Source organism: Biomphalaria glabrata, chromosome 6 (assembly GCF_947242115.1).
Source record: "Biomphalaria glabrata chromosome 6, xgBioGlab47.1, whole genome shotgun sequence".
NCBI lineage: Eukaryota > Metazoa > Mollusca > Gastropoda > Planorbidae > Biomphalaria > Biomphalaria glabrata.
This window is the reverse complement of record NC_074716.1, coordinates 3,605,196-3,630,448: the sequence shown is the minus strand read 5'-3', so window position 1 is coordinate 3,630,448 and position 25,253 is coordinate 3,605,196. Positions and strand designations below refer to the sequence as shown.

Genomic DNA, 25,253 nt, shown 5'->3' with positions numbered 1-25,253 from the left:
CCTGGGCCCTTCGTCTTCACGCCCTAACCCCAAGCTGTTGCAGATCTGCTTCCACATCATCAATCCATCTCATTCGGGGTCTGCCTTAGGGTCGCCTGCTGCCTTTTGTTTTTTGTCTGTATACGATTTTCGCTCCTCTCTTATCTAACATTCTTTCAAGGTGACCTGTCCAACGTAGTCTGTTCTGTTTTTATTTCCGTCACTATTGGTGGGTCTTCATACAATTGACATGTCGATCAAGGAACTTTTAAAAAGTCCCAACATACAGGCGGTAACTTTGAAGTTATTAATAAAAATGCAATTTTTAAAAATGCAAATTACACACTCAAAATGTAGCCAAAAGGGGTTTTGAGTTTAAACCCCCCTCTAGCGAGGTTTAATTAAAAAATATCTCTACATCTTCAATATAAATTTTAGAAAAGCAAATAACAGACTCAAAAATATATGAGCGTAGCCAAAGGGGTTTTGAGTTTAAAACCCCCTTCATCGGGGTTTGAAGCTAAAAAAAATACCTCTTTAATATAAAAAAAAAGCAATTACACACCCCTCCACCAGATGGCTTTTTAAAAATTTAAAACCCCTCCTGCGATGTTTTTTTGTTTAAATACCCCCATACAGATAGTTTTGAGGTTGAATACCTCTGTCTTCAATTTTATTCTAAAGCAAACTAAAGTCACCAAATTCTATGAGCGTAGCTTATGGGGTTTTGAATTTTAAAAAAATCCAAAGATTTTTTAGTTTAAAACCCCCTAAAAAATTGATTTTGACAATAAAACATCCCTTTTCGATATAAAAGCAAACTAGCCAAGAGAGGTTACAAATTTCAACCAGTGGCTGGGCTCCATTAATAAAGTGCAGTGGATAGTCATCTGCCGAAATTGAAAAAGACTATATGTGGACGTCATATTTTAGGTTACTGTTTGCATATTAATATTTAATGGCTATTGCAAATTGCACGTCTGGTTTTAAAGAAGGTGGTGAAATCTATAAAGATAAAATAAAAAATAATTGTAAAAAAAGTGGTTGAAAAGACACACACACAAATAATAATAAAATGCACGTGGAAATGTGATAGATTGATGATAGTGTATACATCTCTATCTATTCGCCATGTAGATTTATCTAGCTATAAAAAAACAACTAAGTACAACTAAATCTAGTCAAATTATACAGCTAAGTGCAACAAATCCTCCTAGCTCTTTATTTGAGAAAGTTAGAATTATATTTGCGGACCAGACCTCCCTGCAAATCTAGAGGTAGGCCCCACATTAACTACGTAACTTCCTTTTTTTCCCAACCATGGGGTTCTCGAGTCAGGTAGAGCCAGGCTGAGCCGATTTCTTAATTTTCTTCTTAGATTTAACATTAGGAGCAGTTTGAAAAATACATTTATCATTGAAATTAATTATTTTCATGCATTCCTCAAGAAAATATTGATCCTGTTTTCATTTACATTATTTGAACATCGCACATTATCAGTGCTACCAGTTATCGATTCTATTTTATTATTTTTCTCACGTGGGAAATGTTTACATACTTTAACATAGGCAGGATAATGATATTCATTTTTTTTCAAGACATGTTAGATCTACACTGCATCTAATTTTTCGTTTCTAGTTTAGTGCCATTAATTCACCAGTTAGGTTCTGAATAATTCTAATCTATTACTTTTGTTTGATTATTTATGGAACCTCTCTTACTCTTGACTTTTTGTCGTCTTGACTTGAGTCTGAGAGGAGTACAACACTCAACAGTAATGGCATGGCCCGGGCATGTGACAGTTCAAGCAATCATCAATGTTTTGATTTGATTATATCCTAAGATTATCATTATGCTAAAAATAGCCAAAGTTTAGATTTCTTCATTACTTCATTTCTCTTTTACAGCCTCTTGTGATTGATGGTAGGGGCCATCTATTGGGTCGTTTAGCTGCTGTAGTTGCTAAGACACTTCTGAATGGTAGGTAGGCGATATTTTTTAGACTATTAACCTAGGTTAGACTGGATAGATCTAAATCTAATCTGATTTATTCTAGTCAAGCTGTTTTTTATTCATGTTAGTTAATGAAGCTTCTAGATTTAATTTAAATTAGACTTTAAATTTTATGAGGATTTGTTTCCTTGTTCAATTTAACAGCTCATGTTGACTTTTGCAGAAATTTTCTTCCTAAAAGCACTTCATAAGTTAAAATAGCTTGTGCAGTCGTCAACCGGAAGTATATAAAATCCATGTATTCAATGGGTGAGATAATGAACTAGTGTTTATTATCTCAATATTGAGTCCAACATCACATTACACTAGTTTTATTGTCTCACATTTATTCTCTTTTCAAAAGAGCCTTGTTTCATGTTTGAATGGATTGAAAATACTAATTTTGAAAAGGAACAAATATTCTAGATGTAGTTCTAGATCTAGATGAATAACTTGAAACTAATAGATCTAGATTTAAAACTCATTTAATAGTCTATTCGTTTAATTAATTAAAATTTAATGAAATGTAAATAATAAAGCAAACTTTTCATTTAGTTGAAAATGTTGGCATTCTAGATTAAATCTTTTAACTTTTTGTATGTCTATAAATGTTTCTTCTAGATGTAATTTTTTTTTCCTTAGGACAAAGAGTTGTAGTTGTAAGATGTGAAGGCATTAACATCTCTGGAAATTTTTATAGAAACAAATGTAAGTTTATTTTTATAATTATTTTTACTGTTTAGACTTTGCAACTATTTCATACAAAGTCGCTTAAATATTAAAAAAATCCTTATTAGCTTCTTATGATGTTTTTTCCTACATTGTCTGATTTAATTGATTAAAACATTTCTGAAGAAGCTTTGTTGAAGCAGTGTTGTAGATCTCTTCTTTTCAAAAGCTGATAATCATTTTGAAAACTTAACCTATTTATTGTTCTAGTGAAGTTTTTGAAATACCTGAAGAAGCGCTGCAATGTCAATCCTGCCAGAGGTCCTTTCCACTTCCGTGCTCCTAGCAAGCAATTCTGGAGAGTCATTAGGGGTAAGTCATTATAGATTGTCTTACCCTTACAAAAGACTCCAAATGATGATTTACCTTACCTACATTGAAATAGATGAAACAAAACTTGGTCTGATGGGTCTGTTATGTAATTTGTCATGCTTCAGAGAAATTAAGCTTACATGCAACCGCACTAGATAATGAAAGTTAACATTCATTCCCCTTGGCATTGAGCATGCACATCATATTACACTGCATTTTTTTTTCTTACAGGAATGTTGCCTCACAAAACAGCTCGTGGTAAGGAAGCCCTTGGACGTTTAAAGGTTTTTGAAGGAATTCCTCCACCATATGACAAAAAGAAGCGCATGGTTGTCCCCTCTGCGCTCAAAGTTCTCAGACTGAATCCAATTAGGAAGGTTAGTTAAGTTTTGAATTGTGATTTTAAAAAATTAGTGTCATCCGATGATGTTTTTTTTTTTACCTACATTGTCTGATTTTCTTTGAATGAAACTTAAATCTGAGGATGATATTAATATAGAAACTGTATTGTTGATGGTCTATTTTGTTGATGAGTATATATATGTTAATGGTGCATGCGAGTCCATATGACACAACAACAGAATGAATCAAGAATATACTTAATAACGCAGGCTGATAACTTCAACAATTTAATAAACAATAAAAAGGGCACAGTCCTCTGTCGTCGCTAGCCTAGCGTCCTCTTCTTAGGCGTCTTGTCCGTTATTCTTCTTGTTCATAATCCTACTCTGTTCTTACTCGTCACATTACTTAGGAAAAACCCGATTCACATCAACTTCTACGCATCTTGTGTCATTACATATTTCCTCCCCCCTTTATCAAAAAAAAAAAATTTTGTCAATTTTTTTTTTCAGTCTAAAACACTATCCCTACTGTCATGTCTGTACAATATATATGGCCAAAATTTTGGGGAAAGACAAAACAAACATATATCTTGATCTTGATGGACATCATAATGTTTCCCATCTTCATCAGTTCCCTGGTAAAATTGTCCATGTTCCTATGTCACAAAGTTCACACTGTAGTTGAATGTTGACACCAAGAAAACAATACAGTTCCAATACAGTTATTGGTAAGAAAATATCCGGTATATAGTGTTCTAATCATCACTCATGTCATTGACGATGAAATAGTATAGTACAGTGTAATATTTTCACCAACTAATAGTACTAAGTCCATCAAGACATGTATACAGTCCCCATACGACGATGCCTTTGTCGATTCCACAGACATAAAACAGTTTTTCAGAGTAAATACACATGTATATAGTCCACATACGAAGATACCTTTGCTGACTCCATAGGCATAAATCAGAGTTTTTCAGAGTAAATACTGTCATTGGCTATATGTTCATGGCTGGTCGCCTCACATCACACCAAACTTTTCCTGTCAGACAAAATGTAATATTTGTGTCAAAACAGCTTTCCAAATTATTCTACTTAACTTTTTTGTTGGGTACCAATAAGTATATTTTCTCTCCACTTACCATTTCCAAACTGACCTAGCCTTTTACTAATGGATGATAATGATTATATAAAAAAATAATGACTGTAGATGATCATACTTACTTTAATTTACACCTTTGACTTCAATTATTGAAATTTTATAGTTATCTCCCTTGATTTAATAAAATTCCCAATTTATATTTTACTGAGTTATCTTCCTTTAAAGGAAATAAAATATATAGTCCATATATAAACAACTTATTCATACCCATTGACTAAAACATATTCATATATATACATGCATAAACAAATCAAAATGAATAATCATTATTTACAACAGTTTATCTCACGGTAACTCTTGACAACATGTCAGCTACAATATTAATTTCTCCCCTAATAGCCTCCAATTGAAAATTATATTCTTGTAAAATTAGAAACCACCTGTATAATCTACCATTTTTAATACTTTTTTCTTGCATAAACTTTAGAGGCCTGTGATCAGATAACAATATGAATTTGTTTCCCAGTAAATAGCTTTCCAACTTAGTTACAACCCAAACAACAGCTAAAGCCTCCTTCTCTATGACACTGTATCTCTTCTCAGTATCAGATAATTTCCTACTTACATAAATTATTGGGTGTAATTTATCATACTGTTGCATCAAACAACCTCCTATAGCACTACCAGAAGCATCAGTAGTGACATAGAATATTTTAGAAACATCTGGTAATCTCAATATCAAATTTGTAGAAAAAATATGCTTAACTTTCTCTATAGCTTCTACACACTTTCTATTACAAGTCACTTTTCTAGGCTGTCCTTTCTTTAATAACTGGTTTAATGGATCAACTATCTCTGCTAAATTTGGTATGTATTTTCTATAATAGTTTATCATCCCTAGTATTGATTTAATCTGTTTTTGTGTTGTTGGTATTTCTATTTCTAATATCTTCTTTACATTATCTTCAATGGGACTGATAGTATTATTTTTAACTCTATGTCCTAAAAATGTGATTTCTTCTAAGCCTATCTCTACCTTTTCTGCTTGAACTGTTAGACCATTTTGTTTAATTAACTCAAAAATCTCCCTAATTCCTTTTAAATGTTCTTTCCAATCCTCATGAAAAATGCATATATCATCTAAGTAACAGATTACATTTTTTCTATGACCTATAACTGATATCATCATCCTATTAAAGGTAGCTGGAGCATTTATAAGCCCAAAGCTCATAAAGTTCCATTGGAATATTCCATAAGGAGTGATAAATGCAGTATAAGGTTTAGCTCTATTGGTTAAAGGAATTTGCCAATATCCTTTTGTCAGATCCAATTTTGTAAATACTTTAGCATTGGACAATTTGTGTAATATGTCATCAATGTTAGGCATAGGGTAAGGATCAAATTCAGTTATCTTATTTAACTGTCTATAATCTATGCATAACCTTATATCCCCATTCTTTTTCTTTGCTATAACTATTGGTGAAGCATAAGCTGAATTGGATGGTTCTATTATTCCTAGTTTTAATAAGCTGTCTATTTCATCTTTAACTTTTCCCTGTAAGTGTAATGGAATCCTATAAGGCTTCATGAAAATAGGTTTGTCACTATTTAACTTTATGTCATGCTTTATGATATTTGTTTTTCCTGGCAAACTGGAAAAAATTTCTTTAAAATCACTGATTACATTTATTATGTCTTTTGTTTTTTCTGGAGATAAATTTTCTAGATTCAGTTTTTCCCATGTTTGGTTATCTTTAGTTTCTAGTATAGGAATATTTTTAATATCATTTTCATTAGTTTCCTCATTGATTAAAACAATTAAACATTCATCTACCTGATTTTCATTTTCCACAGTTTCTGTATCTAACTTTTGAGTTTGATTTTCATTGTTTACTTCTGTATCCAAATTTTGAAATTGATTTTCATTTCTCTCATTGTACAACTTCAAATTATTTATATGATATGTTTTTATTTTTCCATTCATATTAATCTTATAGTTTACTTCACTTGTTTTATTTGTAACAACAAATGGACCCTTCCACTGTTTTCCTAATTTGTTTTTTAAGTCAATTACCAAAAGTAATACCTTGTCTCCTACCTCCAATGTTCTTAATTTTCTTTTTTCATTTAAGTTCTCATGTACTGTTTCTTTATATTTCATGTTATTCTCAAAAGCTTCCGCCCATATTTGTTTTAAATCTAATGCTGTTTCATTGTCATTTTCCTTTTCTATTTTATTTAAGATCAAACTTTCTTTAAAAATTTGTATTTCATCTCTAGGTTTCCTTCCATGTACTAACTCATATGGTGAAAATTGAGTTGCCTCATGAATATTATTTCTAATAGAAAATAGAACAAAATTAATATAGTGATCCCAGTTTTTCTGATTATTTTCTACAATTTTAGCTAAGGATCTTTTTATAACACTGTTTAGGCGTTCACAAAGCCCGTTGGCTTCCGGGTGGAATGGCGATGATTTAATGTGTTCTATACCATATTTTAATGTCCATCTTTTAAATAACTCAGATGTAAACATAGAAGCATTGTCTGATAGTAATGTTTTTGGTATCCCATGTCTGACTATGAACTTTTGATCTAAAGCATTAATAATATTTTCTGTGTCTATATTGGATAATACCACTGCTTCAGGATATCTACTGAACATGTCTACTATTGTCAATATGTACTTATTATTATGTTCTGTTTTAGTTAAAGGTCCTATGATGTCTATTGCTATTTTTTGAAATGGTTTATTTGGTTCATCCATTGACTGTAATGGAGCTTTACCTAATTTACCCTTAAGTCCCCTTCTTTGACACATATCACATGATCTTATGTATTTTGATATAGTTCCTTTCATTTTAGGCCAAAATACTTGAGTTGCTAAATTTCTAAAACATTTCTTTATACCCCTATGTCCACTTAAATTACTGTCATGTGACAGAATCATGACATCCTTCCAATACTTTTGTGGTAAGACTAATTGTTTTATTTCTCTATCATTTATTTTTGTTTTCCTAAATAGTATTCCTTCTTCTATGACATATTTCTCCATTGGGTTATTATTTCTCCTATCACTAATTCTGTCATATGTTTTCCCAATGATGTTATCTTGTTTCTGTTCTTGAGCCAATTTGTTTATTCCTTTCAATTCTTCTGTTTTCATTTCTTCAGTTCCATCTTTCTGTTTTTCTGCTTGCGTTTCATCTTGTTTTTGACCTTGTATTTCAACCTCTTTCTCTTTATCTTCTTCACCATTAACTATTTCATCATTCACATCAATAAATTCCTGAGTTTCTTGTTTTGGCTTGTTCTTAGATCTGGTTATTACCATATTACTAATGTAATTTTCTGTTTCAGTATTCCTATTCTTCTGTAACCTTTCATATTTCTTTTCCCATGCTTCAATTTCCTGTCTTGAACATTCCTTCAAACCCGTTAGGTTTCCAATTAACATATCATGTCTCATGTTAGGCATGGCTACTCCCTCACAATGGCCAGTGTAAAAAGGTGTCTCAATAAACACTTTAAATACTTTAAATTCCTTTATACTGCCATCTGCCAACTCCACTTTCCTTGTATATCCCCTATAATATTGCGCCTCAATGAGATCAGCCCGAACCACGAGTGTGTTACAGCCACTATCTCGGATTGCCTTTATTGGAACATTGTTAATAAAAGCTGGGTAGAAAGCAAAATTGTTTTTATTTTCCCTAACAAAAAACACTCTGTCAGAATCTCTATTTTTATATTCCCTGCTTTTACTCCTATTGTATGTGTTATTATTGTAATTGTTGTTGTAATTGCTGTACCTATTCCTACTGTCTGCTCTGTAATTATTTCTACTATCTGTCCTATTGTAATTATGTGTACTACTTGATCTATTATAATTATTCCTACTGTTTGACCTGTTTTGTGTTCCCCTGCATCTCATAGCCATATGTCCTTTTTTCCCACATCTATAACATGTAACATCCCTGTTGTTTGACCTATCTCTACTATTGCTATATCTAAAATGTTGGCTATCCCTACTTCTATTTCTACTTCTTTCATTGTTTTCCTGTGTATATCCCACTAGATCAATATTCTTTTTATCTTTACATGAAAAAAGGTTGTTGGGATAGGCATTTTTATATGTTCTTATTATCTCAGTAACATCATCCAAAACTTTGGGATTCCTTTCTTTGATAAATGATTGTAATTGCGGGTCACACTTAGCTACAAAATTATCAAGTAATATAAAATTTTTTAATCCCTCAAAGGTACTGTCAATCTTCTCAAATCCCAGCCATTTATTAAAATAGTCTTTTTCCAAATTTATAGTGGTTTGTGGTTCTATCTGATTGGAAGGTGTGTTTTCAAAATATTTTTTTCTGAATGTGCTGGCATTGTGTCCATATGCATTCAGCAATTCCTTTTTTAAAATTTGGTAGCTATTTTGTACAGTATGATTATGGTTTTGACAAATTGTAAGAGCTTGCCCTTGTACAAAGTCTAACAAAATTTGAGACCACTCTTCCTCCCTTATATTGCAATTAACCATTTTAATTTCATATCTCTTTAGGTAGTCTGAAATACAATCTCTAGCCTCCTGAAAGGGTTGTAGTTTTTTCCTCAACCAATGGTTGTTATCACTTGAAATATTAGTGTTGTTTGTGTGATTATTACTATTATTGGTTTCAATGTGATTGTCTGGGGCATTGGTAGTATTAGTATTAGATCTATCATTAGTATTATTGCTATTAACTTTTTGTTTATTTTGTTCAGCTTCAATTCTCAATTTCTCAAGATCATATTGTAATTTCCTATCTGCTTCTTCTTTTATTAATTGTGCATCTAGTTTATTCTTTTCCATTTCTATCTTATCTATTCTATCTCTCTCTATTGTCACCATTTGCTGTACATAGCTAGTTAGGTCCTTTCCTTTAAGTTCTAGCTGTTTAGCCTCAGCAATAATTTGCTGGCGAAAAGTCTCCATATAATCAAAGTTTGGAGCTGTTGCCATTATGCTTATTTTATTTTAAACAATGTCTCAATATAGTTTTGATATGACCTCCCTATTGGCCTAAATATCACAATTTAGTTTTCACAAAAACTTTCTTTCAAATACTTCTTGTAATATATATATATATTTATATATTTAAATACCTTTGCTCAATGTTATATCAACAAATATTACCTCAGTGGACTTACTCACAGCCACAATACTTGAATACAACTCCAAATTTTATATCACCTTAATTCAGTGGACTTACTTTAGGCCACATAAACAAATATCAATACCTCAATACTTAATTCAATGGACTTACTTCTTGCCAATAAATACCCCTAGGACTATTCTAGTCACTAGTCTAGATTCAATACAACTTCAATACAACTTCAAATAGATAAATCAATATTATACCTCCAACAGTAAATCACAATCCAGTGATACTGACAAAAAATTTTATTCTGACCAATTAGACTGTGTTTAAACACATCTATAAAATAATGTCAACCGATTAATCGGGGCAAAAGATCTATATATAAATAATTACTCCTTAGACTCAGTTGTCTTCAGGATAAAATAGATCAAAGGCTCTCATAGGTATAACAATTTAGTTACTACCTGGAAACAATCTAGAATTTATAATCTAGATTAAACGTGGCTTACCTTATCTACTTAAGATAAAATTACTAATATATAATAAGAATAATGTAAAATAAACGTAATAAGACACAAAAAAATAAATCTATTCTAATGAGATGAGACTTTTTAGAGGAAGTATACACTGAAAGAGACAAATAAAGATGACTTCACCTGACTTCTAAAAAAAAATAAAATGTACGTGGATACGAACAAAACAAGACAATCTAAACAATCATCGAGACTTTATTAAATGGAGCAGGTCCACTTTCTAATGTGTCCTATAATGACGCCCTTATCAGGCAACTTGCTCTTAACAAAGATCTACTGTCCCTAATAGACTTAATTTAATAATAATGGAGAGAAAAAATAAACTTATCTTTAGTTAGATCCCCTTTGTTCAGTCCACGGAGCTACAACGGTCAGTTCCACACAAGTTCCCCACTGTCTTTGTCTTAGGCAAGGCAAGGTGTGCTCCCACAGGCTACTCGACAGGCAGTACTGAGTTAGGCCAATCTCTCCTGGTGCTGCCACAGTATGGTACGAATCTCAGATAAAGTCCTCTGGTAGGGTTCCAAGGTTCCGGTTCCACTTGATGATCTGTTGGTGCTGGCTTCTGTCTTCAGGTCAGGAACATAAGTCAATATTGAGACAAGCTGGTGGTGCTGTCTCAAGAGAGGTAAAAAAAATGACTAAGTCCAACTCTCTCTTTTGATGAATATAAATTAGTCAACTTTACAAGTTGATTAGATGGTCACGCAGTGTGGTAGTAGGGTATACCATCACTCGTGTGTAGATTAGATTGTAAGCTCAGCAACACTGCAACAGTCAATTAATAGCTTGAAAAACAAACCTGACAAGGTGACTCAATCCAACGGTCAGCTTGTAGATACTAGATATGTAGACTCAGGTGACTTCCCGTACTCACAATAAACAGATAAACCTGACAAAATGAGGTATCTTCACTCTTGAGGTATATAGGTAGAGGTATACTGACGACGGACTGCCCTAGATCACTTACACGGACGAAATAGTTCTGGATTCAGACACAATATAGTCAATATAGATCTATATATAGATCCAGGTTCAATCTAAAAATATCTAACCTGGCTGACAAAGCTAGACGCTGGTAACGGTTTCGAATTTTCTCTAATAGAAAGTCTAGATCCACTGGAACAAAGATGCCAAAATCCAGCTGCAGTCCAGATAATTAGCACAGACGTAGGGTAGATCTAGTAGAAATAAACGAATGTTAATCCAGTACTTCTCCAGTGTACTTCGCCAAGTGTAGAATTGTAGATAGATATATCCAGAACACGAAGTTAACTAGATTGTAGATCAAAATGACGCCCTGGCCGTCGTGGGTCGCCACATCTGTTGATGGTCTATTTTGTTGATGAGTATATATATGTTAATGGTGCATGCGAGTCCATATGACACAACAACAGAATGAATCAAGAATATACTTAATAACGCAGGCTGATAACTTCAACAATTTAATAAACAATAAAAAGGGCACAGTCCTCTGTCGTCGCTAGCCTAGCGTCCTCTTCTTAGGCGTCTTGTCCGTTATTCTTCTTGTTCATAATCCTACTCTGTTCTTACTCGTCACATTACTTAGGAAAAACCCGATTCACATCAACTTCTACGCATCTTGTGTCATTACAGTATTTAGTAAGTTAGAAGTCACTCTTGATATTGCTTTGTCTCACTAAATCTTGTAATTAAAGTTGTCTGGGTCTCTTTTTTTTTTTATTTGTTTCTTGTTCATAGATGTTTCACTTAATGAAAAGGTTTGTAACTTAGGAACCATTAGGATATCATTTATTAAATAAGACATGTTCTAAAAAGGAATTCTTTGAACTCAAAATTATTTTATTTAAAAATAAATTTTCATGCACAGGAAAAGTAAAGATGGTTAAGTTAAAATGTTTTTTTAAGACAGGAAAATGTTTTTTTAAGACAGGAGCCTTCCATTAAATGACATGTTCAATCATTTATAATTGTGAAATATTAAACTTTATGAAATAATTATCCATCCTATTATTCAAATTAAAAAAAAAATGTTTGCTTTGATACATTTAAAATTTTTATTAATGGACAAAGAGACAATTATTTTTAATCAGTTTATTTATTACTAATTGTATGAGGATTTGTTTCCTTGTTCAATTGAACAGCTTATGTTTGACGTTTTGCAGAAATTTTCTTCCTAAAAGCACTTCATAAGTTAAAATAGCTTGTGCAGCCGTCAACCGGAAGTATATAAAATCCATGTATTCAATGGGTGAGATAATGAACTAGTGTTTATTATCTCAATATTGAGTCCAACATTACATTACACTAGTTTTAGTGTCTCACATTTATTTACAATTCCTCATTAAGATTAGATACATTTACAAAAGTTTACATGTTTGAATGTAAACCACAGTATTAACTGAACCAAATTGTCACTTAATATTTGTAATTATCATATGCCTCAGACTGTATGTACCCCACAGTTTAGTGAAGCCTCCATTGTAAAAGAATATGAAATTACATTTAACTTTATTTACAATCCTTAAATTTAATAGTATATATATTATAATTTGATACACAAAAGTCCCTGGAAAAACAATAACACTAAATTGCAGAATTCCTTAGATTTATCCTATTTATTGAAAGCTAAATTGATGCTAAATTAAAATGTAGCGTACAAAAAGAAAAGGGCCCCCTTTTTTTTTCTTAATATCATGTCAATTTCCAGCTGCTACGTTTTAAACTTGATTCACATTTTTTTTTTCCTCCTCAATATTTATTTGTTCCAAAAAGCACTTCACAAGTTAAAATAGCTTGTGCAGTCGTCAATCGGAAGTATATAAAATCCATGTATTCAATGGGTGAGATACTGAACTCGTGTTTATTATCTCAATATTGAGTCCAACATTTGAAATTATACGGCAGTTGAACTAAACTAAACTCTTAGCAACTATAGACTTGTCTAAATTCTCTTTTTTACATAATAGTTGAAGTTTTGAAATGAATTGCCTGTGATGATTGTATCCCAGCGTGTTTTGATGTTTAATGAAACTTCCTACTTAAAACATGCACTACCATCTGAGGCAATTATTTTAAAGCAGTGACATGATCAGTATTATATTACCATTCAATTGGGACAAATGTTAATACCCTTTAGAAGCATTGACAATCAATTCTTTTTAATGTCATAGATTTTTTTTTAATTTTGTCAGTGAATATTTGAAAAATCTATATTAAAATATTATGGCATCTTGAAATGTCTTAAATTTCTAAATATGACTAGATTTAATATGTAAAATATTCTCATTGTTCCTAGATCTAAATGTAATTCTAATATTTAAATGAAAAAAATGCTGGTGAATAATCAGCATATAAACACAATAACAGGAGGGAAAATTAGCTATTTTTTTGGTGATGGCAGGAAGAAGGTCTAAAAGCTTTGAAGTTTTAAAATGGTCACTTAAAAAAGTGGATTGGAATAGAAAATCAGCAATCTAAACTCGGTCGATTATATGGGCTGGGACGCCACAGAAACAAAATGTCGGCAGACGAAGCTTCGTGGGTTAAACTTAAAGCTGCCTTTTATTGCAATAAGAATTTATAATCAATTTATTACAACTAAGCATTTCCTGAAAAAAATGATTGTTTTTGTTGAAAGTATTCAATTTCAAATGACTTTAATTGATAAGCCTGTCTCTTTTAAGCTTTTAAATATACACTGATTCCAAGGTATGTAGAAACAAGTGAAATTGCCTGTGATGATTGTATCCCAGCGTGTTTTGATGTTTAATGAAACTTCCTACTTACAACATGCACTACCATCTGAGGCAATTATTTTAAAGCAGTGACATGCATTAGTATTATATTACAATTCACTTTAGGACAAATGATTTTTTTATCATCTTTAGAATTATATTCCTCACAGATTTTTTTTTTCGAAAGTGTTTTGAAAAAAAAAATACAATATTTAAAAAGCTTCTGGAATATTACTTAGCATACTCTTTTTTCCTTGTTATAAAAAATTATGGAATCTTTTTATTGGTGAAGATTTTTAATTAAAAAGTTCAGTGCCAATATATACTATGTCTTGTTGGTCAGTCGTTGGTTTGTAGCTCCAAATGGCAATTAAATTGTTTAGGCATATTATATTTTAAATGTATAACTTTAAATAAACTTGAATAAATTTCTTGATTAAATGAAACCAATAATTAACAATAGACACATATTCAAATGAGATGTATAACATATCTCTTTTTTAACAAATAATTTCTGTTGTATTGTCTGTCTAATTATTCTGTTAATGATGAAAATAACCACAGCGCATTGAAATGATGAAACCAAATGTACATCTGAAACAGATTTTCTTGTTACTTTTCTATTTATTTAAATTCCTTTGTTAACCAGACAAATTTCTGTTGTGACAATTATCAGCAAATGTTTTAAATATTTATATTAAGATTTCTGCCTATGATGATTTGTACACCAGATTGAAAACTTGTGAAACAACTATTAAACATGCACTACCATCTGAGGCATTAATAAAGTATCAGGTTTATAGTTACATTTTATCAAATGTATTTCTCACATTTTAAGAGTGTATTTTTGTTTGTCAACAGTTTTGTAACCTTGACAGACTTTCCCATGAAGTGGGTTGGAAATATCAGGGCGTTGTTGCTACTCTTGAAGCCAAGAGAAAAGTCAAGTCCAAACACTTCTATGAACGCAAGAAGCATCTTTTGGTAAGACAACTAACAACCTTAAAAACCTGAATTCTATTGTCTGTTCATGATGAAAACATCCACAGCGCATTGAATATATTTATGAAACTAAATGATTATCTGAAACAGTCTTGATAGTATCTAGTTTTTCCTGAATATTACCAATGCACTATTGTACATCTATTTGTTTGTTTTCTTTCCATTAGAATCTTCGTGAGCAGGCAAAGAAAAATGTTGCAAAGAAGATTGAACGTCACCAGAAAGTACTTTCACAATTGGGTTACTGAAGTTTTTAGTTACAATAAAATATCTGAATACATGGTCTTTTGTTCTTGTTTCACATTTATAATTTAGTAGTAATCTGCTTGGCTTTGTGTGTATACAGTCCATAAGTCCTAATATGGCACTACTAGTTCATTGGGTTTCAAACCGTATTTTTAAAGTCAAAAACATTCATCAAATTTTGTTGGATAAGTATTGATGCTGATCTTTCCCTTTAAAAAAAAAAATCTTCAGCTTGTCATGTTAGTATACTTTAAATACTGGACTTTGCTAAATTAAGTGGGTTTATCACGTGGATGTGCTAAATTAAGTGGGTTTATCACGTGGATGATCCTAAAATGTAGTTTGAATATTTGCCTTCACCATTGGAAGTCATTTTCGTGTTTTACATACGGTACCATACAGGTTACTGTTACTTCAGTCCAATAGCTGCATCAATTGGGCTACTTGAATGTTAATTTAAAAAGGAAGGGGGATAGCTAAAGAAGACACGCAATTTTGCCAGCTTAGTGGGATAGTGCCTGCGGCTCTTTAGTTCTATATGCAAATATATATTTTATCGAAAAAAAAAATGGTTCTGAATCATTTAACGACACCTATTGTCTCCCAGCAAATTGTACTCGCTTTTCATCACACCCCTCCCCCATTATACACGTGGTCACTGATTTGGCTGTAACGTATAATATGCCACTATCCGCTAAAACAGCACAAGATAGAAAGCTAAAATGTCTTCAAATGTAACATATTTGCAGGTGGAAGATATTCAACTTTCTTCTGTCTTATTAATTGCTATAGATAAGTCTTGTGACATAAAGACACGGCACAAGTTGCCCTTTTTGTCAGGTATATGTCTTCCTAAGGTCCAAAGGAAGAACTTCTAGGATTGCTAACGTTCTCTGGACAAACTAGAAGGGAAGGTAGAGCGTAAGCCATACAAAAATACCTTGAATACATTAAAATCGATTTAAATAAAGATAGTTTCAATAGCCTCTTTGGAGCCAAAAGTATGACTGAAAAAAATAAAAAAGCATCAACGATTTATTCGGAGCAAAATAAACCGCGAAATTCTTACGTTTCACTGCAAAATACACCAAGAAGCGCTTTGTGGCCAAACATTTCCAACCGAAATAGTTGAGGTCATGAATTTGGTAATCAAGATTGTTAGCATCTTGTCAAAAGAATTGTTAAACCTAATGGAGACTCAGTATTCCGAGCTACTTCTGCCCTAAAAAGTGCGATAGCTTCCCAAAGGTTAGGGTCTAAAACGTCTTGAAAGAAATAAATACCGCTACATTCCTAAATGAAAAAGTTTTGAAGAAAAATTCTTTTTGCAGCAGATATTTAGAGCGGTAAGTTACTTCCTTTTCAATGTCTAAAGCAGTATCGTAATTAAACCAGTGCAACCTTTGACACGAATTACTTCAGCAGTTATAAACACAAAATGAAAGATGAATTTGTTGACATATTTGAACCGTTCAAAACCATTCTAGCATTCCTAGTAAATTTGTGAAAGTGCAACAGCGCTGATTACAAATGCCGAACCTGTGATCGCAGTTATGTATCAAGGATTGGCCTCTTTAGTCACACAAGAAGTTGCAAAGGGAAAGATAGTCTCTTGAGACGTAAAATGTCAGACTTTTAATTACTAACCAATCGTCTTAGCCCACGTAGTTTTTAAAGTGAGACTTTTAAAATGCCTATCATATATTCTTGTGCATTGCGAGCAAGGAAGGAGGCGCATTGCAATACGAAATAAAAATATACCTAATTAAAAAAACAAAACAAAAAACAACTAAGCTGCGTGGTCGATAACATTTCTCATTTCCTATGAACTTAAAGATGACTAATATCCAATCCTCGCTGTAAAGCCGGCGGCATACAGCATGGATATGTTGGGTGTACTTCAGACAAGCCCGCTTCTCGGTTCTGTCATGTGCAATCTTCTTTTCCGCAAGAGTAACATCAGCTTCCAGGTAAAATAAGCTGTATGCAGCATGAAGTCCTATTCTTCGCGAGTGTTCCTACTCCTATATGGTTGTGAAAGTTGGACACTGAATGCGGAGTCTGAAAGAAGAATTGTTAGAATTAAAGCTTTTTTAGAGTAAATGCTGGGTAGGCCTATCAGATACCAGGAAAAGAAAAGTGAGTTTGTAGGTCTACTGTTACAACACTCTGGCTGGCTAAAATGAGGAGCTGTGTTAAGGGACGAAAGCTAAGCTGGTATGGTCATTTTATTAGACATGACTCACTGTCTAAATTAATTTCACCATTAAAGTGTCGTCTGAAGAAAAGCTTTCTTTCGCTATCCTACTAACAACAGCTGCTGACAGGAAAAATGGGGGGATTTGATTACACGTAGCTTACTGTAACAAAACCCTTACGACGACAAAAGTCAATGGACAGATGATGATGAATGTTACTTATACCACAACATGTCAAGTACAATTTCTTTTCCTTGTTCGATACCAAACAAAATACTGGAAATTAACTAATTGGTTAATTTTTTTTTTAATTCATTCTTGACTTTTTAGGTACTGGTATCAGTAGAAGAAATAATTGTACAAAAATTTCAGCTGATCAAACTGAGGGAGAAATGTGTAGAAGACAATTTTACCAGACAGACAGAGCGAGTTGACATAAGCTTTATAAATAGGAAAGAACAAATGAGATAATGATTTTAAGAACATTTTATTGGTGTAGCAATAACAATACTGATGCTAAGACAAACAACATAAAACAAAAAATTAACACATACACAACCTGTGCTTGATGAATTAGGCTTCTATGTACTTCTCGGTGACAGCGAAGGATCTTGAAACATCCTGACTAAAATTGGAATAAAGTAGTTTTAAAAATCTTTCTAGAGTGGTTTAACTCTATCAGTGCGAATTATTTTGATACAAAAAAAATCGAGTTTTTCATCATTTACTCGCTGAGAGTAACGCCGCACTGAAAGAGTTAATGGGCGAAGATTCTCTTTAAAGATTTCATACGATTTGGAAAGGCATCCTTCAGGAAAAAAGTTCAAGATGATCTTATCTCATCTTATATAATACAGATGCTACTTCAAAAAAGATGATTACGGGTGAACTTTAATTTTGTTTTGGGTAGCCTATATAAAATTATTAGTCATGCATATTAACTAATGACCTAAATTCTGCCAAGTCACTGGTTTTCCTGGCTAGCCCAGGCAATCCATTCCTGCTCTCTAATAGCGCTAGGGAAGAAGGAGCATTTTTACAAATTTGTCCTAGCATATGGAACTAGGAATGTGCCTTTATCTTTGTGTCTTTCTGAGTATTTTATTAAATTTTGTATTTGAAGATTATGGTTCAGTGTTTTATGTATAATTGCAACTTTACTTTTTAAGTCTTCTATCCTGAAGGCTTTCTAAATTTAGTGATTTTACTAAAGGTGTTACTCTAGTCAAATGTGAATTTTCTTTTGTTATGAATCTCACTGCTCTATTTTGTGTCTGTTCCAGTTTCTTAATGTTTTCTTGAGTTGAGGGGTCCCAAACAGAGGATGCATATTCTATTATTGGCCTGACCAAGGCTTAATAACATTTTAGTTTTATGTTGTTATTTGATTTATAGAAAATTTCTTAGATAAAGTTTGATTTAATTTGTCTGTTCAGTCTATGTCTATGTGCCAGTGAAGTATTACCATACCAGCAGGTGATGGCAAAAGTAATTAGACTACTAATGGTACCTGTATAAAAAATTTTCAACTTTCCTAAAATAGAAGAAAAGTCTTTGTTGTATCTTGGTGTAAATAGTTTGGAAGTGTTCATTCCATGTCTGCTTGATGTTTAAGGTTGTGCCTCTGTATTTTCTTGCACATGGTTTACTGTTCGATTGTTAATCTAATTCTCTGCTAGCTGATCTCCATTCTTCAGAAATCATTTCTTTTAGTTTTCTGGATGTTCAGAATTTAAAAGTTATCCATGCACCATTTGGTAAAAGTTGTCAATAGTTGAAGGCTAATCTCTCACCACTGCAATAAGGCCGATGACAGCTGTGTTGTTTGGAAATTTTATCATTGGGATATCAACTGCTTGGTTTTGTATATCATTTGTGTAGATGTAGCCTACTAGTTACTGAACGCATCCCCAAGGTTCTCTGCTAATCTCCTTAGTAGGCCTACTATGAATGTTCGCTTTTATCAGAAAGCTTAAAACCCAAGCTTGCATATATTATCTAATATTCAAATCTGATTGGATGGTGTTAAAAAGTAGACAAAAAGTCAACAAGTAATATTCTAGAAGGCCTATAGTGTTTCTGTGCATCAAGATAATGGTACAGACTATCTAGCATGTTGCATCTTCTAAACTTGATGGTTTGTAAGCAAACTAATGGGCGAAATGACTTTTAAATTCTTTTAACAGACGTTTCAGAATCATTTTTTATAAGCCCTTCATTGCAATCAATCTAAGTGCAACCGGTATTGGCTCATTGTTAGAAGCAACGACCTTTTTATTTTGGGTACTGTTATTATTTCTGATGTCTTCCAAATGGTAGGTATTTTGTTTGCCAGGACTTGAATACTATAGCAGAGAAGATATAAGACAGATGTTACGCACAAAACTTTGCAAGCTTCCCACTTCATTTATCGAGCACAAAGGCTTTGGTTATGTTTACTTGTTTGAACATTTTTGTTACTACTAGTGTATTAAACAGTTTTTGGGATTGCTCTAGATTGTTGTTGTCAATAAATCATGGTCGCCTTTCTTAAAATTGTGGCAGTCAAAACAACAGTATAAAAAATCATTTAATTCACAAAGAAATTTAAAATTGCCAACAACACATTGGTTCGCACTTAGCTGCATAACCAGTAATTCTTTAGAATTGTTTTTCTTGAAAAAGCTATAAGTTTTCTGCTTGATTCTCAATATTCATTTAAATAATTTCTTTATAATGGCAAGCACTTTACCAATCAGCCACCGCGCCTCCAAGCCATTGAATCCTTACATGATCTTACCCTGGCTTGGAGGCGCGGTGGCTGATTGGTTAACTTGGCTTCCGAACCAGGGTCCTGGGTTCGATTCCTAGGATTTTTACTTTCAGGATCTTTAGGGCGCCTCTGACTTCTCCCAGCTCTAACGGGTACCTGACATTAGTTTAGGAAAGTAAAGGTGGTTGGTCATTGTGCTGGCCACATGACACCCTCTTTAACTGTTGGACCACAGAAACAGATGATCTTTGTATCATCTGCCCCATAGATCACAAGGTCTGAAAAGGGGAACTTTACTTTTGCTTTGGGTATATAAAATTATTAGGCTGATTATACAATTAAAAAAAAAAGCTTTTAATGGTTCTAAGAAAATAATATGAACTTAGATATAAGTCTCTCACAAGTCAAAGGTAGTTAAGTCAACAGTCATTAAATATACATAAGAATTGGAAGTCAAATAAGAAGAAAACTAAAATTTGTTTCCTTCAAATAATGTATTTACACGACAATATGTACAGGAAATTAAGTTAGTAAACAATGGAGTTTTACTGACATAAAAAATACACAATGCCACTATGTTAGTACAAGATTATAATAATGTATAGCTGTTAAGTTTCCAAATCTGGTTTAACAAAGGGGAACGCCACTAGAAACGATTTGAAATGATGACTTAAAGTAAATGTTTATTCTGTGTACCTGGGATAATATAAGTAACATTTAGCTAAGTGAACTAGGTTTATGAGCTCATTCTCAAGTCTAGAAATTAAACTCCAAATCTTGTTAAATAAAAACCTAGATTGAGGCTATGACAAAGCTAGTTTGCTGCTGCTTTCTTCTGCACCTCAGGGGGAGGAGTTTCATCAGTCTGTTTCTTTTTATAATCCTGCAGAGCTGCCTTGATAGCATCCTCAGCAAGCACTGAGATACAAAGAAAAAAAAATTGTGTCATAATATAGTTTATTATAGCAACAAAGTATGTGTGAAAATCTTAATATTTTACATTTATCTACCGCTGCCGAACACACTGCAAAATAACTTATGAACTGGCTTTAACTTAAGTCTTTTATTGCACTGATGGACCGTTGATGGGATTTAAAGAACAAAAGAGTGGTAGATGAGGAAACTACATAGTTTAAGTGAAATCAACAGTGTTTGACTATAAACCATCTGTCAAAGATGTAATATGATGTACCATACTAGTTTGGTATATATTTAACCCTGGTTCTGCTATTATGTTACATGTCATGTTTATTCATTATTTAGACTCATATTTAAGACCTATGACAAATGAAATGGATACATTAAAAAAAAAATACACATTTGTATTATAATCAAATTTATATAAAGACATTTTAAGTCAATTTGTTTTTAAGTAAACCTTAAAAATTATGCCCCTTTTCTTAGATCAATTAGAAATATTTTCTCAAATAAAGTGCACACTATTGAGTTCAAGTAAACAAAAGTAGTGAGAAGCGCAGTGTGAACAACAGTTTTAGTTTCACCAAAGTAATTGTTGAGGTTTTGAAATGTTCAGTTTTATCCACTCTTTGACTCACTTGAGCAATGCAGCTTGACTGGAGGTAGTGACAGCTCTTTAGCGATTTCTGTATTCTTAATCTTCATAGCTTCATCAGTCTAAACAAAGGATAATGCAAGGAACATGATGCTAATAATACAGATTAATACAACATGTGTGTAGCCATTTTCTTTCTCCTTTGACACCCCCTCCCCCCATAAAGAAAAATTTTTTTTTAGCTGACATGCCAGCATTTTATCATGAGCTTCATACTAGGTGAATGAGTGTGTCTGTGTGAACATTACTGACAAGCCTTGTTATGCTTTGTAATCAAGTCTCAAAAAAATGTCTCAAACAAATAACTATACTCTGCTGGAGGCTGGTGTGGACAGTAGAGAAGCACTAATTACCATTCGACAACTGCGCTGTGTCGGACACTTATCCAGCATGAGAGATGACTGCATGTCTTTGGCAAGTTTAAAGGAGGACAGAACAACAGTAAGCACTATACAGATCAACTCAAGCGCCATTTTGCCCTCACTGGCATAGAGGAAAGTAGCTGGTAGAAGATGGCCTCTGAAAGAGACAGAGAGCTCTCACAAAGGCTGGGGGACACATATTTGAGACCCAAATAAAAGCTGTTATTGAAGAAAAGCACAGAAGACGAAAAGAAAACTATGGTGTATCTGCACAAAATGCGAGAAAATGTGCAGGTCACAAATGGATTTGTGTAGTCACTTGAAAAACTGCACTTATCCTTAATTTTTGGAATCAATGACATTACCATTATTAAAATTAAAGAGACTATGTGATACAATGATTTCTTTTTTAAATTACATTTATTTGATTTCAAAAGCATTGAATAAAAGATAAGATTACTGATAAAGCTATTTATTATTACACAACATATTGTCTTTTATCCATAAAAAAAAAGTCTTGAAAAATTTGAAGTGATCAATACATAATACAAAACTTTACAAGTTAGGGCAACAGTCAAGGACCATCTAGCACAGTTAATAAAACAATGTGTTAATAGCTGACAAAAAGTGATGAAGTCTACTTACTGTTTTCCCTTTCACCCACTCAGTAGCCAATGAGCTGGAGGCAATTGCAGATCCACAGCCAAATGTTTTAAATTTGGCATCTATAATTTTGCCATCGTCATCTACCTTGATCTGAAAATATAACCAAAGTTTTAAAAATTCCTAATTTTCCATTATATGAAAAAAAAAAAGCTTATGAATATCAATTAGCAAGAGTAGGTTGGTTGGGTGAATTATTTCCCCTTCTAGCTGCTACCACAATCTCAGCAGTCCTACCAGTAGAGACTGCCCAGATTAAGGTTATAAACTTCTGTCCTCACAAAGTTATAAAATAAATAAGTATGAAGCTGATGATTGTGTATAATTTGTCTATCTATTTATTTCTTGGAATGCTTTGAAGGAGTCTTCCAATGAGCTTAGGACAAACAGTTTTTTTTATTAACAGTGCAGCTAATAATTTCTACATAAAAATTAGAAGTCAAACCTGAGTTTTCACAATGAGATACTTATTTTTTCCCAAACATATACATAAACTGTCAAATTTATATGAAAGTAGAGCTTTTATCAAATAAACGTTCACCAAAACTCATGAAGAGTTTACAAGCTAATAGAAGGATTTAAAAAAAAACTTACAGTAAAAACATTGTCAACAAATAATAAGTGACAAGACAGTTTTAATTGTATAAACAATAAAAGTGTTTTAAGAAACACTAGAAAGCTTCCAACAGAAAAAGAGTGAAATAGCTCATATTAGGTTTATTCTGTTCATAGTTTTGATGGTTTTTTAGACATTGATGAGATGTCTTGTGCAATTTAAAGAATTTTTTTTTAAATCTGAATAAATTATATTACAATGCATCTAAAACTATTTGAAAACAGTGTTATTTATCATTTTGGGGATTTCTCAAATATTTTCCATTAAAGAAGTTAAAGCCCTCATAATGGGCACCCAAAAGATTATTATAACAATTTTTTTATTTTTTTTTAATGGCTTGGCTAATGGTTAGAATGTTTTACTCAAGCTATTGATTGTTACAATATTTCGCCATATATACACTTTTATCAGCTAAATTGAATTAATAGAAGAGCAGAAATCTGAAACCTGAAAACACATTTTGTCATTAGTGATTAGGCGAATGATAAAACAAGACACATTATTTTATGGAGCATTATCTTTTTTTTTAAAATTAACATTTTTAAGCAACATTTGAATGTCAGCATACTTACTTTTTCTTCTAAAGATATGGCTAACATATTAAAAATTAGAATTAGATGACGCCACTCGTTATGACACAAGACTCTTCAAAATAATAAGACACTCTCAGGTTTTACTCTAGAAATACTTTAATATTATAACAAGTTACGTACACATGAACATTTCATCTCTCATCCTGTCAATCTCCTTCCGGCTTCCTGTTTTTAACATCCCTTCCATTCAATACCCAAATTCGCACCAATTTTAGATTGATTAGATGGATGCTAACAATGATTTTTAAAATATATTAATAATTATAAATACGGTATTCATTTTATCTTACAAAAAGAAAATTTTAGTATTTAAAATCTTAACAAATTTCAGATACTTTCTAGGGACTCTAGATTTATAAATTCTTCCACTTACTTGTAATTTCATAACATCTCCACAAGCAGGCGCTCCAACAAGTCCTGTTCCAACATTTTTGTCATCCTTGTCCAATGAGCCTACATTCCTAGGATTCTCATAATGGTCAATCACCTAGAAGGCAATGAAGAAAAAATAACAACACTGAACACACAGATCTATTCTAGACTAGTAACTATTACAGTAGTCTGAGTAGTCATACTAATACTTAGATTTAGATACTAGATAGTTACTACTAACTAGTACTAGTCATACTCAACTTAACTTATACTTTATAGTTATACTCATAGTCCATGAGTCTAGAGATTCTTTTTTAAATACCAATGCCAATAATGAATAACTCAATAATCTAGAAGTCAAGTAGAAATTGCTAAAATGTTCTATTTTCTTTTAGTTACAGTTACTAGACTCTATGATAAGGAGTCTATGTATGACTGAGACACTGAGACTGAATGAGTTACAATAATTATAAAGTTACATAACATTTCAAATACTTGAAATTGAAATAGGAGTCAATAAATGAATAAACTTGAACTAGATCTACAATTTGATAGACTAGATGTAATAGAATTATAATCTCAATAAAACTAAAGATATATATATATATATATATATATGTATTTCTCACATTTTTATGGTATGAGGTAGCTGTTTGTACAAGCAAACTCCTTGATCGCAATGCAACTTTACGAGCTACACAGGGTAACATCGCCATCGCTGTTTACAATAGAAAAGTCGAAAGTTAGCCTACTTTGACTGATGGCACGGACCAAAAAGATGTAATTGAATGGCTATCTATAATCATAATGTCAATTACCTTGTACGTAAAAATAATAGAATCTATTTGCAGTAAGTTCAATCTTTAAAATAAAAAAAAACATTTATTTTAAGACCAATTAGTTTTAAGCATATAAAATTACGTATGTATTTTAAGTTAAAAATAAATATTCTAATCTAAAGCTCGGCTAAATAGTAATTCTCCGCCAGAGTTGATCTAATGCATAGATTTATATCTAGATAG

The 25,253-nt window shown here is 32.3% G+C and overlaps 2 protein-coding genes and 5 non-coding genes across 7 annotated transcripts; 6 read left to right on the top strand and 1 right to left on the bottom strand.

Moving 5' to 3' along the window:
- The first annotated feature begins 1,208 nt into the window (after window positions 1-1,208).
- On the top strand, window positions 1,209-15,138 carry LOC106078930 (60S ribosomal protein L13a-like). The gene is made up of 7 exons (XM_056033416.1): window positions 1,209-1,317; window positions 1,887-1,959; window positions 2,614-2,679; window positions 2,911-3,012; window positions 3,244-3,389; window positions 14,716-14,838; window positions 15,024-15,138. The coding sequence occupies exons 1-7, from the start codon at window positions 1,300-1,302 to the stop codon at window positions 15,102-15,104; spliced, it is 609 nt and encodes a 202-aa protein (XP_055889391.1). The 5' UTR covers window positions 1,209-1,299; the 3' UTR covers window positions 15,105-15,138.
- On the top strand, window positions 2,767-2,831 carry LOC129927035 (small nucleolar RNA SNORD34). The gene has a single exon (XR_008778749.1). It is a non-coding gene; the product is annotated as a small nucleolar RNA SNORD34 (small nucleolar RNA).
- LOC129927034 (small nucleolar RNA SNORD34) lies at window positions 3,428-3,501 on the top strand. The gene has a single exon (XR_008778748.1). It is a non-coding gene; the product is annotated as a small nucleolar RNA SNORD34 (small nucleolar RNA).
- LOC129927032 (small nucleolar RNA Z195/SNORD33/SNORD32 family) lies at window positions 13,104-13,187 on the top strand. Its single transcript, XR_008778746.1, has one exon. It is a non-coding gene; the product is annotated as a small nucleolar RNA Z195/SNORD33/SNORD32 family (small nucleolar RNA).
- LOC129927031 (small nucleolar RNA Z195/SNORD33/SNORD32 family) lies at window positions 13,848-13,931 on the top strand. The gene has a single exon (XR_008778745.1). It is a non-coding gene; the product is annotated as a small nucleolar RNA Z195/SNORD33/SNORD32 family (small nucleolar RNA).
- Window positions 14,560-14,636, top strand: LOC129927033 (small nucleolar RNA Z195/SNORD33/SNORD32 family). The gene has a single exon (XR_008778747.1). It is a non-coding gene; the product is annotated as a small nucleolar RNA Z195/SNORD33/SNORD32 family (small nucleolar RNA).
- A 5,389-nt stretch (window positions 15,139-20,527) lies between the features above and the next one.
- On the bottom strand, window positions 20,528-25,013 carry LOC129926900 (iron-sulfur cluster assembly scaffold protein IscU-like). Its single transcript, XM_056033419.1, has 5 exons — window positions 24,861-25,013; window positions 24,233-24,346; window positions 22,633-22,743; window positions 21,609-21,687; window positions 20,528-20,970 (listed from the first exon to the last, which is right to left on the bottom strand). The coding sequence occupies exons 1-5, from the start codon at window positions 24,945-24,947 to the stop codon at window positions 20,867-20,869; spliced, it is 495 nt and encodes a 164-aa protein (XP_055889394.1). The 5' UTR covers window positions 24,948-25,013; the 3' UTR covers window positions 20,528-20,866.
- Window positions 25,014-25,253: the final 240 nt, after the last annotated feature.